This window comes from Aulostomus chinensis, chromosome 24 (genome assembly GCF_037954235.1).
Source record: "Aulostomus chinensis isolate RoL2024-O1b breed Wild chromosome 24, RoL_Achi_v1.0, whole genome shotgun sequence".
NCBI classification, from domain to species: Eukaryota; Metazoa; Chordata; class Actinopteri; order Syngnathiformes; family Aulostomidae; genus Aulostomus; species Aulostomus chinensis.
In genome coordinates, this window is record NC_141343.1 from 10,593,890 (window position 1) to 10,607,451 (window position 13,562).

The window sequence follows — 13,562 nt, forward strand, 5'->3', positions numbered from 1 at the left end:
CAGGGAACTGATACCACATGGCTTTGGGGCCCTGCCACTTATAAATTGGACTAATGCAACATACAAAAAGTGAATTTGTCTAAGCCGCCCGACAACAGCAGCTTAAATGGGAAGTTGCGCTCCGCTTCCATGGGCAACTACTGTTTTAGAGCATCGGAGTATCGAATGCGCAGGGCTGACAGGGCTGGTCGAATGCCGGCGAATGCGGTCATATTTCGCATCGAAGAAAAAAAAAAACACAGATTAAAAAAAACAACAACAAAAACAACAACGTGTAGAGAATCACGGCTGTAGTTTGGAGTGTTTAAGAGCAAAGCTGCACAAAGTTCGGGGTGTACAAAGTGTTTAACCCGAGCCAAGTAATAAAACGTACATCCACACAGTGGGCTGACACCTGAACTTATATATCTTGTGTATCACAATTGGTAGAATGGAATGGGAACATCTGTGCTCGACAGTACATGTACATCACAGTCTGACTTCACAGTGAGCGGGGGGGGGGGGGGGGGGGGGGGGGGGGGGGCTTCCTCTGTGGGGCTGTGTGACCGCATCGCCAAAGTACCCTGGTGTTTTATAAGAATACCTCAATTGAAGAAGACCTTGATAAAGAGCTCGTAATTACAGCAAGGTTGGCTCTTTACGAGAGCTCAAGGACTCATCGTGTTTAGGCCGAAACAAAACGAAAGGCAGACAGTTAGACCTTGGAAGGAGAACAACAAAGTCAACAAGCGAAACCACAGAAATATTTGTCTTCATGCATAGTTTAACTACATCTGTGAGTTCAAAAACAATCTTGACTTCATTCATGGACGGAAACGGCACATGTTTGTAATATCCGCCAAAGTCCGTTCTTAATCACATCAATTAAATTTCCATCAATGGAAATACTTTATTTAGTCATGGTGGTGGTGAGGTGAAATAACACTTTTGGCCGAGCCGTGGGACATGCGTGGGTTTCATTTTTCAAGCCGTTGCGCAGCGGCGGTTCAGGGCAGGCATGAGGCCTGGCAGTGGAGGTGCAATAAGTCTAACATAGGAATTTCCTTCTTGGTCCTCTCACATCCGTAACCTGGCCCCATATGGAAGGCAGATATTGCTGTTGGCTTGTAAATGAAAGCATATTATACAGAGACATTTATGTGCTTTTGGAGGAAATACATGCTCTTCTTTTTTTTTTTTTTTACAGAGGAGCAAAATCATATGTTTTGGCATTGCTCTCTCTCTCTCTCTCTTTCTCACCGCTGCCCCCCCCCCCCCCCCCCACTCCAAAGATAAGTCAAACTAACAGATGTTTTGAACTGGCTAACATGGTCGCTAATACAATTCATGCGGGACACTGAGCAGAGTCCAAACACTGTCCATCTTCAGAGGACAGCGTTTATTATGTGGGACGCAGACATCTAGAACACCAGAGGCTGTGCTGAGGTAATGCTGGTAGCCAGGGAGGTCTTCCAAAAACGAGTTTTGTTCTCCTTCACTTTTTTTTGTTTTTTTGTTGTTTTTTTTTTTAAATCGAGACAATCTTGTACGCCAAATGCATGATTGGGATCTGACAGCGTTCACTGGGGGAGGAAAACAGCAGCGGATCTCGATTTTTTTTTTCAAAATCCCAAAGGAGATCTTGTGGGAGCCCCAAATTTGCATAATTTCTTCCACAGTTATACTTTGAGTTCATGTCGTCATCTCCCAGATTTGGCAGCCGTTGGTTCACCCATGGCTGGTTAACCTTTATAGATGTAAAATAAAGTTGAACGATTTGGCTGATTGACTGAGCTGACAGAAACGGTAGTGGTTGGAAATGGAAAAAAGTTTGGCTCCACCCCCAACCCCCCCACCCCCAAAAATAGCCAATTTAAAATGTGTGAGAAAAATGAACATGTCTTCTTTGTCAGGAAAAAGAAATATTTTCGTGTATATCAGCGAAACAACTCATTGCTTCATGCAGTCCACGTGTTGACGAGCACAACACTAAGGTTGGGTAACGACTGCACTTTCACCATTAAAAAAAAAAAAAGTCCATCTCATACTGGGCTGTCAGTTCCTCCTCTGGCTGAAACAAGCCACTTTGGCTCATGTGTCTTTAAAGCCCCTCCCCCCCCGCCCCCCCCCCGCTCCTGAAAAGCCCATTTCATAATTGGCCAACATCCAAAATCCTGCTGAGGGGCAGCGTCCCTGTACTTCATGGGCGTGCTGTGCCTGGAGCAAGATGACCATATAAAGACATCTGTGACGTCAGCTCGCCATTAGCAGCCCGGGCCTGAGGGATTTATTGTACATGTGTTTACCTCATTATTCCAAACTCTGGACACATTTTATCCGAGCACCCGACACTTTAACGTTACACATACGACAGAAAACTAAGGACGGGGACAATCGGTAACTTTTAATGAAACTGTTCTGCCGCTACGTCTGAAAAAACTTTTGGCAGAACAAAACAACAACAAAAAAAATCATGCACTCACACCCAATGCATGCTGTGCTTTGAGTCGTGTTAGGAAAAAAAAAAGGGGGGGGGCTGCAGGTGTACAGTTTGACTAAAAATGGAGGATAATAGCAGTTGACATGAATGCAGCTAAGATACTACAGAGGTTTTGTTTTTTTTGTCAATTTCAAGCTGTGAAAACAGTTGAAACTGTGTGCCTGACACCTTCCTTTATACTCTTTTCCTCTGACACAAGAGTGACTGCAGCTCTTTAAATCTCCGATGCTCCTTCCTAACTGTTGTCAACAGAAGTCACCGACGACTGGAGATACTTTGTAACCGGTGGTGGTTGCATTCTCGTGTTCAGCGTTGCGTTCTCCTCTGGGAGGAACTCACCTCGGCTCATCGGTCAAAATGATCTCGTCGTCCAGTTCTATGGCCTGCTTGTGCCACGGAGGTTTCGCCTCCACAGGGAGTGTATCTAGAGCGAAAGACATGAGATCAGCCTCACAGATTTGTGTTTAAATACCGACCCTGAAGATGAAGTCATGACGAAAACGCGCATTAACCCACCTATGGACTTGTAGCAGGGCACAGTCACCAGGCACTCCTCTTTGATGTGAGGTTTGGTGGTGGGGTTGCAGCCTCCAGCGTGGAGTCCCCGATGGTCGATGCATAACACCACGCGGTAGCGTAGACCCTGGCCACAGGTCACCGTGCACTAATGGCAACAGGAAAGCCTTTTCATTTCTGATTGATTGATCATTTTAAAGCACTGACAATTCTGTGTGATGCGGTGAAACTGCGATCCTCTCCCCTCTTTGACTCAAGAGAGAGTCCTTCCAAAACACTTCTCTCCGTAGGGGTGTATCTTCTGCCAAAATAAGCATTTACAGGCAAGTTCACAAGAAAGAATGTGCTAGGTAAACAGCATCCCAGGTTTTATAGAGGTTGTAATTCTGGCTCTCGGGTCTTTTGCATGTACTTGTATGGCTGGCGAAGCTGAAATCTCCCCATGAGCATTAAAACAACTTGTACAGGACATAATTCCTGACGCAATTCAGTTAATTCCCTTAAAAGGAACCCAGTTCCAACCTTAACAGAAACTGTGGCCAAAGATAATAAACTCTTGTTGGTGTGTTCTTTTAAAGTTCAGTATGGCTTTACTGTATATTGATGTTATATTGTATCGACTGAAATATGTTCAAAAATGAAGGGCCCCTACAGGTGACCACTGTTGTGCCAGCCAGGTGGGGCAGTCAAAGGCGTTGCAGGGCTGCAAGATGGCTGTTTTGGGGGAGTACAGACACTTCCACTCTTCGGTTGGTGTGATGATTCCCTGCATGTCCTCCTCCACGCAGGATACGGAGCGACTCTGGATGCCCCCGCCGCACGAGGTGGAGCAGGCCGTCCAGGGGCTGCTCTCCCATCTGACATTGCAAAAGGTAAAAAGATTGGTAATCGTAATACATCTTTCATTTGTAAGTCATCTCACAGAAATTTAAAAGGACTTACCGGGGCAGGGGGTGGTAGAGGTCATACGGCATAATTTGCTTGTAGCCATCACTGAACAGCAAGATCAAATTAGAATTTCCAATATTGCAAAGGTTTACTGACAAAATCATGAGGATCTGTAGTGCGATTATAAATTCTGCTGGGACAAGCAATATCTCTCATCTTCCCTTCAACTTGTAACTCATAACCACTGAAAAGAAGTCTACATGAATCCCACCAGAATATGGTTTCTAACCTGGCCAGACAAGGCTCCATGTTGCACTCCTGGAGTTTAGGTTTAGGTTTGATGTTTTCTGGGTAATAATGGCAATACTGGTCCACGACCACTCGGTTACTACGTAGATCAAAGCACTCTGCCGAGGTTAGCTGGTACCCTGAACAAAGGACAGAAACTCTCAAGGTACGCCTCGCGAGCACTTTCACAACGCCGACAGTCGAGCGCCTCGCTCACCTCCGCCACATGTGACAGAGCAAGGGAAGAAGTCTGTCTCTCTCCAGCGGTGGATGATGGGCTGGTAGTAGATGTACTGGACCACACTGTCCGCCCCGCTCGTAAACTGTACCTACAGAAAAGTTTGGTCACTCTTTCTGGGAGTACGACATCTGTAGTCCATTATAACACTCATGAACACGTAGGACATATTATGATGCGTTCTATCAACATTTATCCAACCTTATGGACGTAGCTTACGATGCATTTTAAAGTCTAAGTGTTTAAGGTGAAATACTCAGGTTAGCTGTTGTGTTTAATCCACACTCATCAGTAAACGGTAGGACTCAATGTTATATGCTACACTATGCAGTATCGGAAGGTATCATTATAGGTGTGAATTAAAGTGAGGCACATACGGATGTATCTATAATCATTCACGCTTCATTGTAACGTTTCGTTGTAGGCGCTTAGCAAAGCGCGGTACTTTTTCATGCTCTGAAAGGAATTTATACTCCACTGTATGTGATTATTCTGCAAAAATGCAGAAAATTGCAATACAATGTGTCTGAAACCTCAAGATGCGTGCGTTCAGCGTGACGATTTCGTGTCAGTAAGGACAAATACTGTCATAACTTAGCTTTCGGCTACATAGTTGAGTCCGCAAAAGTTCTCCCTCAACCGAAAGTCAAGCAGATCAGACCTCAAATTGTTCGAACGGGCAGCCGTAAAATTCTGTCTTCTTGCCAACGCGAGCCAAGTACTAGTTCTGAGCTGGGGCGAATAACAACACCGTCTCAGAACCTGTTTGGTTTTCATTCACAAGGGTGAACACCAACGTACACATATCAACTTTCCCAGCGACGTTGCGGATGAGACACATCTGCTCCAGCATATTTTTGCAACTCATACCTCAGTCAAAGTACTGTGATGACTGGCATCGGTTTATCGGTCTGTTAGGAGGATAATTATTACTGTATTATTATTATTATTACTTCTTGCCGTCGGCCAAGAACAGTTTTTAATAAGCAGTAGGCGACGAGGGTAACATCAGCTGTTAAAACTGCATCCTAGCTTCAAGTCAGCTGAACTTGTGTGCATCTGGAGGAGAAATCAGGTCCAACCTAACACGCTGAACGTAAAGGCAGTTTATTATTGCAACTTTGCTGACTGACGGATGCAATAAATGACTAAAGATGATCTGAATCTATTAGGAGACTTCTTTTTTTTCTTTTTTTTTTTTGCAAGTGCTTCAACCGTTTTTTTTCTTCCTTTAACCGTGTTGATGAAGAAATGCCCAAAGACTCCACTGCCACTCATTCAAATTCATCCGTTTACAATGGAAAGAATGTCTGGCAACTTCTTAATATCGAATTCTATTTGTACAAACTTTTCCAGCTCTGCAATATGAAATGGCCGTCTGCCTCCTAACAGATTAGAAAATTATGTGTTTATGACTTCTCAGATTTCGTCTCCTGAATTCCCTTTTATTGTACAATCCTGACTTTATTTTATGAGAGGGGAAGTTTTACTGTCCCAGTCCATAGCCTGTATAATTGTCAATGTCAGCTCACTGGTTATAGTCTGAGATCGCATGTGTGAAAGGACTCAGAAAAACATGTTTGAGCCGTTCTGTCACGGCACTATAAAAGGTTCTCTGCTTCTCTACCAAACTTATGAACTGATTTTACAGTTTGTTTCCAAGATTGTATATCAGAATTAATATGAAGAGTTCTGGATAACAGATCCATTTTAACGGTCAACTGGAACCAATACCTTCTCATATAGTGCGTATCTGCAGGCTGATGTTGGCTAGCATCAATAGCCACAGCATCCGGGAGTCCTGATAAGGACGCGCTGGATCACGATGGAGGATTTCATTAAACAAAATCGCCGCTGCTGGGACTGTTTATCTCCCTGCACGTTGCATTGATGGAAGCCCCTGATATGCAGCTGTTGCCAGCAGCCAAAAACGAAGGAAAATTAATAAAGGGCATGAATCAGCGATGATCGCTCACGAACGCGTTTTGTCGACAGCTGAACGGGAAGATTTATGGATTCTAATTACCTGGTGTCTTATTAAAAAAAACAAAACACTGATTTGATGAAACTTGGATTTGCCAGCTGGAGGTCCATTACGAGTGTCAACCAGATTTCTGATGGTTCTACCGTGTTCACACACACTGTGTACTTCCACTTCAATTTCTGGAGTACTCGGTCAATAAAAAAGAGCAAATACGATGTGCCAACAAAGATGGTGACAACTGACGTCATGATTATCAACATGGAAAAGGTAAAAAATATATATCACAAAGTCATGTTCTAAATGAAAAAGAAAAGTCCGTTTGTAAAGGCGAGTTGTAAATAAGCTCTTCTGTTGGTAATTGCATATTGTGACATTTTTAATCAAAAAACACATTAAGAAAATCCTTGAAAAAGGTTTTTTTTTTTTTTTTTTAACTCTGACGATTGTGTGTTGAGAAAAACAGAGAGAGAGAGAGAGAGAGAGGTAAATCATTTCTGCTCCTACTTTGACTGTGAAATCAGCTCCAAGCGGCCCGGTGATTCTCAGGACTTCTTTATCTGACAGTTTTTGGTAGTCCAAAGTTGTGTTCTCTAGATGGTACTGCCCGGATTTATTCAAGCCAAGTTCACCTTTCACCCCTTGCAGAGTCTTACTCTCCACGTCTAAAAAAACGGGAAAAAAAAAGTAAGAACTGGAGGCATGTGAACGCGTTACAGGTCAAATACAGACAAAACACAGATGAAACTATTGATTGTACCGAAAATTTTCCATAAACAGGTTTTCCGTGATCCAAGCGCTGACATTCTCAAAAAACTCTTTTTTTTAACAGATCCTACTACATTTTTCTTTAAAAATACTACTGGAGCGCTTGGATGCCTTGCTCAACAACACTTCAGGCATCTTGAGAGAGGAAAGAGATCTATTTTTTTACACACACACACACACACGCGCACTCTTATATTTCCATCTTCTTGGTTTTCACCGTTTGACTCTACTTCAGTTCAAGCACGGACTTGCGTGATTCCAGCGTGGCCATTTATTCAAGAAGGTGATGGAAAACACAGGGAAACAGCGGTGACAAACAATAGTCATGGTGCAGAATGAAGGGTGTCATTTTCTGTCAATAAGGCTGTGGAAAATATTTCATCAACATCTCTCACATCAGGTAATTTTTGTATAGTTTACGAAAAAATAATGGCGGAGCAAATATTTAGTACGGAAAGGGAATAACTGTAAGGGTGAGGGTTCATCAGTTGGAAACAATTCTGCCCAGTGGGGAGTTCGATGCTGTGACATCAGCAGTTGCTGGAAGATTTCAATGGTGCACCGAGCCAAACTTGTTCGTGTTATTCTGGCCAAAATGTCAAAATCAGCATCAATATTGATAAAGAATCACTGTAATATACTCTTGTGTATAAAGATCTGGTGAGTAATATCTTCCCAATAGCTTCATGCAGCAAAGTCTATTCAAAAAGAACCTTCCTGTAGTCAGACTTAAGGAGTTCATGAGGAGTACTCGTCTTAAAGATGCTGTAGCCCATCATGAAATCCCTGCTAAAGGCAATGCTTTTGCATGGAAGGGCACCCTGGACCTACCAGGACTTACACAAGTGATCCGGGCCTTTCAGGACTAGACGTACGTGGCGGCTCTTGTAGGGGACGACAACAACGGTGTCCTCAGCTTGAATGAAACAAACAGAGAGAGAAAGAGAGGGAGAAGAAATGGCGGGAATATAATCAACAGTAATCATTAAAATGGCACTTGGATGGAATAGTTTTTGCAAAGCGGACACTTTGCCCGAAATTATGGGTTAAACAGAGGGTGATGATGAACTATAATACATATAAATGTGTAAAAACAAACAAACAAACAAAAAAAAACCCAAGAGCATAGCAGATATGCCGTGATATGCTGCAGCCGAGTACCAGAGAACACCGTCCTACCAGCAACAAAAGCATTTGTAGGAAGGCCCGCCCACAGTCACAGGGGGAAACTCCTTCGAAGACAGTTTGTCGCGTTTGCAACAGAACACAATAATCAGTTCAAATAACAAGGACATCAGTTTTGGAAGTTTTAAAAAGCTCTCAATTTGTTGAAATATGAATTTTGTCATCTGCAGGTTCTTTTGAGGCCGATGATGGGTGAGCATTGTTGTCAGAAAGGCTTTTCTGTTGACAAACGGGCATTTTTTCTTTTTAATAGCCCCCTCTGTCACTATCGAATGGCGCCCCCGTCTTCATATTTCATCAATTCGGGCGGATTCTCCTTTCACTGTGTATTCGAGAGAGGACCTACTTTTTTCCGAAGCATGCTGGGATTTGTAGTGTCCTCGCACCAGTCTGCAGGAAGAGCCGTCTCCGTTGCAAACACCGCAGTTGTCCTCTTTTGCTGTGCTGCCCAACTCATGATCGCACCCTACGATCTGCAACCCACAGGGAAAATAAAACCCCCCCCAAATCGGACAGCAAACTCATTTATTCCAGAATTAATGACTATAAAATGTATACACACGCAAACAGGAGAAACTGTCGACCTAAATACAAATTATAAACTAAATTGTACTGTCATGGAAAACAGGACAACGTGGCTGATATGAAGTAAACACAGATTATATGGGCAAAAAGTTGGAATGTTGTCATTTCCTGTCTTTGGATACCATGTAAACGTTCCAAACAACCTCCTCCCAGAATCCCACCAGGCCTGTCATTTGTCTTCTCATCCTAATATGAAACATCCTCTTTGAGCCGATCAAGTTCTTTTATGAAAGTACGCCGCTTGTTTACAATTGTGTTTAAACTTACAGAGTTGATTGATGATGTTTTCCCCGTTTTTTGTTGTTTTTTTTTTATTTCTGTCAGTAAGACAAAACCAAAACCACGGCGCGAGTCCAAGCGCGGCGAGAGTGTATTCAAATCCTCGTATGTCTCGGCGCATGCGATGTCTTGGGAGGTAATTCAATTCGAGCGGGAAAAAATGAATTGTGAAGTATTTCCTGGCACGTCAGTCAAAAGCCCAATCTGAAAGACTACACATTTTGAGGATCGCTTATAGCAGGGGGGTGATGGGTGAAGTGAAACGGCCAATGTGTTCATGTTGACACCGCTTCAGTCCTGTTCATCGTCCCGGAGGGCCTCCTTCAAAGAAAAGCCCCTCATGAAACTCTTCAATATGTGATTATAAAACAGCATATCGAGACGGGTGTTTCTCGAAAATGTCTCTTAATCTTTAGATGCGTTATAACGTAATTTATAACAGCGTGTCACCGGGGGACTAAAATCCCAATATTAGCACTAATTTGCCGAAATTTCACTCGGCTAAACTAAAAACTGAGGTATACGTCTCCGGTGCTGAGGAACAATGATTAAAAGTCAGTGCTCAGATTCAATCTGCTCTTGCACTGTGGTCTGGAAGTTACATTTTTCACATTTTCTAAGAGGGGGGGAAAAAAACCCAAAGGATTTCCTTAATTTCTGTTCCTGATAACTGTCTCCTGAGACCCCTTGCGCAAATATCAAAAGACCGCAGCGGGGAGAGACAGACGCTGAGTGGTGTGTGTCTCTGTTTTGCCTCACGGTCTAACATTTTGGTTTGCTTGTAAATTTTCCAGATCGATAAATCAAAAGGCTTTATGAGCTACGTAATGGACGAATACAAAAAGGTCTTTCTCCCACCTGACATAATCCACTGATGCACATATCCAGAGACTCTGTGTAGCAGCGTGTCCCATCCAGCACCTTGGGCGCTAGCTCCACCACGAGTCCTGAGCCCTTTGCTTTGCACTTGAGGGTGCAGGGGTTTTCTGGGTCGTTGTACACAGGCAGCCATTCATGGTACTGGCCCTGGTAGTGTACGTCTGCATGGGCTGAACACTGCTGGGCCCGAAAGTCGCCAGCATCTACAGGGCAGTCCTGAAGGTAAAAAGGACATTTCTGTAAATATGAACTTAGTTGCCAATGACGAGGTCAAACGGAAAAAAACAACAACAACAAAAACAAAAAAAGGTCTTCTGGGATAACTTTCTACATCATTTAATTGCACCTTCCAGTCTAACCCCGGGGAACATTTTCACAGTGCAGTCACACTCAATTCAATCATTTGAGATAATTTCAAGAGCAAAGCAGCTGAGAGCTCTACTGCCATGCGCTACATGAAGATGACTTTGCTGAACTTACCACATTACTGCATGTGCGATATTTGATATTCTGCCCTTCGCAGGTCCTGGAGAAGAAGAAGAAAAAAAAGAGCGTTTGAGTGAACTGGCTTCAGGGATGAATGATAAAGCAAACCGCAACACACACCAGTCTTCTGCCGCCCGAGGCAGCCGCTACCCCGAGCTTTGATGTTGGGGACTTTTTTTTTTTTTTTTTTGAACGCGGCAGCCCACAAGCTCGGGTTCTGCGGTTTGTTAGCGAAGACATAATATAATTCGCACAATGTGACTGCGCATAAATACAAGGCCGTGGCAATTCTCACATCGGGTTCAGCAGCGTGTTTGTTCTGCTGCCCTCAAACGGCTGCGAGGATTAAACGAAATGAAGATATTTACACAGTATAGCACAGCTGTGGACAACACATGCATGTAAAAGCCACACATCTGAGATCAGGGCAGATGGATTTTCTGGCATCCCCGCTTTAACCACATGAAGCAGGCTTTTTAATGCTGATGTATACAGATCTTTTTGGTGGGGAGTGAGGATTTTTTACATTTTAATCCAACAGGAGCTAAACTATCTTGCAGGATGATGTAACGCAAAATATGTTTAACAGTCAGCTTAAAAAAAAAGAGAGAGAGAAAAAAAAAGGCCATAACGATATGTAAATAAATGTCTGTGAGGGAGCACTGTATTTTCACACAATTTCACATGGAGGTCAAATACACTTAAATGTAACTTTTCCCATTAAAAAAGCCTCGGTTGTCTAAGCTTAAAAACAAAGAATGTGCATCAGAAAGAAAGAGGGGGCACCCGCAGTTCAACAGATGTGCAACACTTGACATTAAAAAATAAGCACGTTAGGAAAAAAAAAAGTACGACTACAAGCCTGGTTTTGCCGAGAGTTAACCAGAATTGTTCAGTGTGATGACTTTGGGATTTTGGGAAATCCCCCCCCCCCCCAAAAAAGAAAAAAAATCTGTAAAGTGGCAGCGATGGACGAGAATCGGAGAGTGAGATTGGCACTCGAGAAAAAGCCACCAAACACAGAGGACTTCATCATCTGGGGACCGGGAATATCTGACGGTGCATCTTAGAATTATTGGGATACTCCCATTAGCCCCCCCCCCCCCCAGCCCCTCTCATCAGTCACTGAACAACTTCATCAACTTTTTCCAGCAAAAACACTGTCCCACCCTCCTCGCTGTGTCTGCTGAACAGATTGGAGGAGTTGGGATCATGGCTCTCCACATGAGAATCTACAGGATCCCAACCCAAATTTTGAGCCACCCACTTATTGAAAATTAGGGTTTTGGCGATGCCACGTCACGGGAAGATAAATCATCGATGGTTATTAGGAGAGGCAGTTGTCTCTGAAGCTAATCGAAGGATATTCTGCTGGCTTTGGAAGCTTGAGAGGGATTCAAATTTCATCGCCCTTCGCTAATCTGGGAACGGGATTGGACGTTACGTTGTTTGGACTGACAGGCAAATTTAAGGATTTTTACAATATTATTTCAGAGAGCAGAGGGAATGAATATGGAGCGTGTGGCATGGCAAGAACATTAGACCTTGTGACAAATCCAGACAGTCCCCTCTGCCAAGCTAAACAGCAGGACATGGGGCTTGAACCCAAGCATTTCAAAAGGCCAAGAGTTGAGTTGACAGAAAGCTAAGATCTGGGTCAGGGTGGAAAATCACATTGGGACAAGCAATATATAATCTCGTAAAAAAAAAAAGAAAAAAAAAAAAGAAAACTAAATTTCCCTTCTCATTTCCTCCAGACTTTGGAAGCGACAATGTGGAGGCGAAGTAGAAGCAGGACTTGGGATTCATTGTGGCATCATCGCAGTTCGGGGGAGATCTACTTGGTCGAAAATATCAGAATTCCTGTGGCAAATCACACATAACTCACAGACTATAACCCTCCGCTTTCCTGCCAAACACACACAAAGGATATCCCTACAAAGAGCTTGCTCCAGCCAACTGCACATGGGGCTGTACGCACCATGCGTAGCGTGCCATACCGCGATCCTCAGAAGAAATTCAATGAAATCTATTGAAACCATGAGAGGTTATTTTCAGCAACTCCTTATAGTACTGGATCGCTCGTGAAGATTCGCCTGGTTCACAGTGTTCTTCGACACGTCATCGGCTCTTCTGGGTAAATTGAAAGTAGCGTGGGTCCAGAAACTCTGCCGTATTATTGACACAGTTGAGGCCACATGCCGCGAGCTTGGCTGTTGATGAGTTCAACACTTCAACCCGCTCAGCGGCTCAGGAAAAGGTCAAAAGAGGGTTAACGCGAAGGAAGTTTCTCTTGACCAGTTCCACAGTCACACGATCACCAGGGGGAGCCCCCAGATGACACACACAGTTGCAGTGAAGCTGTAGCGATAGCTCATTCAGGCAATTCATTTAGACGAATGTTGTCATCCCAGAATAAGAGAGGAATTGATTTATTCAGCTGAGCGGGTTCCCCTCTGAAATGGTAGTTGGTGGCATTCCCACCTGATCTGCCACCCGGGGCCGGGCTACTGCTCCCTCATTCCCACGCAACAGCAGGGTGAAGCGGGATGAGGCGGGACGGACGGTCCTCTTATCCGCTCGACAACCACATACATTACAGCTACCGCCAAGGGATGCACGCGTTCACAAACACACCTGCCCACTCGTGCTTGAATACACAAGAACACGCACGTCTACACACACACACACACACACACACACACACACACTGGTTACGTCCCACATGGGGCGCAAAGTTTCAGCCAGACCTTTTTTTTTAGTACACCTGTTTGTGGCAAACAAGAAGACTGCTGCATCCCTGGCAAACATAAATGCAAAGTCTATTAAAGAAAAACAGACGACTCCCGAAGCTGCGACGGGGTACAATTTGTCTCCTTGTCCCAAAAAAACGGAAATCCAAGAGAATGATCCAAGAACTGAAGGCGCGAGCCACAAAAGAGGAAAAGAGCATGGGTGAATGAATGACTTGGGATCTTGTTATTGTCACA

The 13,562-nt window shown here is 43.9% G+C and overlaps 1 protein-coding gene across 3 annotated transcripts in view; it reads right to left on the bottom strand.

Moving 5' to 3' along the window:
- The window catches only part of adamtsl3 (ADAMTS-like 3), a 104,654-nt gene that overhangs the window by 14,581 nt on the left and 76,511 nt on the right, over window positions 1–13,562 (bottom strand). For all 3 annotated transcript variants that reach the window (XM_086198218.1, XM_086198216.1, XM_086198217.1), the window contains 11 exons: window positions 10,567–10,612; window positions 10,066–10,302; window positions 8,690–8,816; window positions 8,000–8,074; window positions 6,898–7,055; window positions 4,389–4,500; window positions 4,173–4,311; window positions 3,938–3,988; window positions 3,648–3,852; window positions 2,996–3,143; window positions 2,819–2,903 (listed from right to left, as the gene is read on the bottom strand). In XM_086198218.1, coding sequence (XP_086054344.1) covers window positions 2,819–2,903; window positions 2,996–3,143; window positions 3,648–3,852; window positions 3,938–3,988; window positions 4,173–4,311; window positions 4,389–4,500; window positions 6,898–7,055; window positions 8,000–8,074; window positions 8,690–8,816; window positions 10,066–10,302; window positions 10,567–10,612 — 1,383 coding nt within the window. The remainder of the gene's footprint in view (window positions 1–2,818; window positions 2,904–2,995; window positions 3,144–3,647; window positions 3,853–3,937; window positions 3,989–4,172; window positions 4,312–4,388; window positions 4,501–6,897; window positions 7,056–7,999; window positions 8,075–8,689; window positions 8,817–10,065; window positions 10,303–10,566; window positions 10,613–13,562) is intronic.